Genomic DNA, 2,281 nt, shown 5'->3' with positions numbered 1-2,281 from the left:
CTGGGGTCCAAGGAAAGGGGAAGGAATAAACCAGGCTCTACTCATTCCTGGGGGTCCTCAGAGGGGAGGACTTGGGGCCTCAGGGTTTAGAGACGAAAACTATGTAGGAGGAGGAAGTGGGTCACAAGGCAACACAGCATTGTTGTCATTTTAAATGACACAAGAGACGCAAAAGTTTCCTGGGGAAAGTACTTTAGCAGGAACTAGGAAGGGCCCCTGTGGCCCACCTGACCCCTGGACAGGAATATAAAGAGCCCGGGCTCAGGGGGCTCCACACCTGCGCCTCTCTCTCTCCTGCTCCTCTACCTGCTCCATCCTCTATCCACCAGAAACATGGGCTGTTGTGGCTGCTCCGGAAGCTGTGGCTCCAGCTGTGGGGGCTGTGGCTCTGGCTGTGGGAGCTGTGGCTCCGGCTGTGGGGGCTGTGGCTCTGGCTGTGGGGGCTGTGGCTCCAGCTGCTGTGTGCCCATCTGCTGCTGCAAGCCCATGTGCTGCTGTGTGCCAGCCTGTTCCTGCTCCAGCTGTGGCTCTTGTGGGGGCTGCAAGGGGGGCTGTGGCTCCTGTGGGGGATCCAAGGGGGGCTGTGGCTCTTGTGGAGGATCCAAGGGGGACTGTGGCTCCTATGGGGGATCCAAGGGAGGCTGTGGCTCTTGTGGCTGCTGCCAGTCCAGGTGCTGTAAGCCCAGCTGCTGCTCCTCAGGCTGTGGGTCATCCTGCTGCCAGTCCAGCTGCTGCAAGCCCTGCTGTTCCCAGTCTAGCTGCGGCAAGCCCTGCTGCTGCTCCTCAGGCTGTGGGTCATCCTGCTGCCAGTCCAGCTGCTGTAAGCCCTGCTGCTGCACCTCAGGCTGTGGGTCATCCTGCTGCCAGTCCAGCTGCTGCAAGCCCTGCTGCTCGCAGTCCAGCTGCTGCAAGCCCTGCTGTTCCCAGTCCAGCTGCTGCAAGCCCTGCTGTTCCCAATCCAGCTGCTGTGTCCCCGTGTGCTGTCAATGCAAGATCTGAAGCTCTAGAGGGATTTCTCAGGTAGCTCCTGAAGATCTGTTCTTCCCAACAGGTGACTACCCCTGACGCATATCCTCTTCCAGAGCTGAGCAATGAGTCCCCTGGCTCAGGGCTTCTTTTTCCAGCTCTTGAGGAAATGGAATGACCCACTCCCTGCCTATTCCCTATAAGGGTATCCCATGACCCAGGCACTCTTGCCCCTCCTTCCCACATGCCGCGATGTGTCTCAGCCGGACTGCACCTGGACACGACCCTCATGTCAAGGAGGCTCCTGGAATTCCCCTTCCTGATAATTCCATGGGAGAGAGCAAACCCTTCTTTCCTGTGTCTGCCAGGAGTTCCATGGCACTTGCAGATGGATGTCCTGTAACCAGAATGACCACGCGTATCTATGGAAACCTAAAATGGATCTGGGGGCAGCACTAAATAAACTCTCTCCCAACCCAGCCTCGGTCTCACTGACTCTTTTCTTCCAGCCTCTGTCTCATTGGCAAACTGGCCACGTGTCCTTCTCCTCCCTCCCTGATAGCTTATTCCTCCCACTGCGGTGACTGTTTGCCATGCCCAGATCCCATTCCCCCCAGAAACAGTTGTTGAACTGGTTAATGAAGGAATCACTAGTGTCCTGGATGAATGAATGAGGATGAGTGAATGAATGAGTGCATGAGTGAATGAGTGAGCATGTCTCATTAGTACACAGGGAGCCGCAGCTCATCTCAATGGGGCTCAGTCTGTCTTGGTTGGAATCGTGGACTCCTGGTTCTTCCCCATAGGAGGCTATGTTTACAGGCAAAGGAGATCTTTGCCCTCAGTGTCTAGGAAGGGGTATAATGGGTGGTCGCTGTGCCCAGCCAGGGCCCAGGTGCGGGTCAAGCCGGGAGAGGGGGAAGCGAGACCACAATGAGCTGTGTCCCTGAGGTGCTGTGTAGGACAGCACTGGAAACTGTGCTGCTCCAGGGACCCGAGACGCTGTGGGCGAGCACAGGCTGCGGTGCACCCTCCGTCTCTGGGCTCAGAGTGAGGAGGAATTCAGGTGCCCTCTGACAATTCACGGGCTGCACAGCTTTGTTGTGGCATGGGGAGGAACAGGAGGACTATTCTCAGCCTGATAAAGGACATCTACCCACAGCAAACAACACACTTAGTGGTGAAGACCTGAATGTTTCCCCCTAAGATCAGGAGCAGGGAAAGGATGCCCACACCCAACACTTCTGTACATTTCACTGAAGCTCTAGCCAGAGTACTATGACGGGAAAGGGAAATAAAAGGCATCCAGGTTAAA

At 56.4% G+C, this 2,281-nt stretch overlaps 1 protein-coding gene across 2 annotated transcripts; it reads left to right on the top strand.

Moving 5' to 3' along the window:
- The first annotated feature begins 175 nt into the window (after positions 1-175).
- Positions 176-1,387, top strand: LOC108298493 (keratin-associated protein 5-10-like). 2 transcript variants are annotated; one of them, XM_037735801.1, is made up of 2 exons: positions 176-671; positions 816-1,387. In XM_037735801.1, the coding sequence occupies exons 1-2, from the start codon at positions 334-336 to the stop codon at positions 997-999; spliced, it is 522 nt and encodes a 173-aa protein (XP_037591729.1). In that variant the 5' UTR covers positions 176-333; the 3' UTR covers positions 1,000-1,387. The 2 variants fall into 2 exon arrangements, with proteins under 2 accessions (XP_037591729.1, XP_017376653.1); XM_017521164.2 differs by having other exon boundaries at positions 176-1,387.
- The last annotated feature ends 894 nt before the right edge of the window (positions 1,388-2,281 follow it).

Source organism: Cebus imitator, unplaced genomic scaffold (assembly GCF_001604975.1).
Source record: "Cebus imitator isolate Cc_AM_T3 unplaced genomic scaffold, Cebus_imitator-1.0 Scaffold973, whole genome shotgun sequence".
NCBI lineage: Eukaryota > Metazoa > Chordata > Mammalia > Primates > Cebidae > Cebus > Cebus imitator.
Note: the sequence above shows the minus strand (reverse complement) of the source record. Positions and strands in the feature narration are given on the sequence as shown.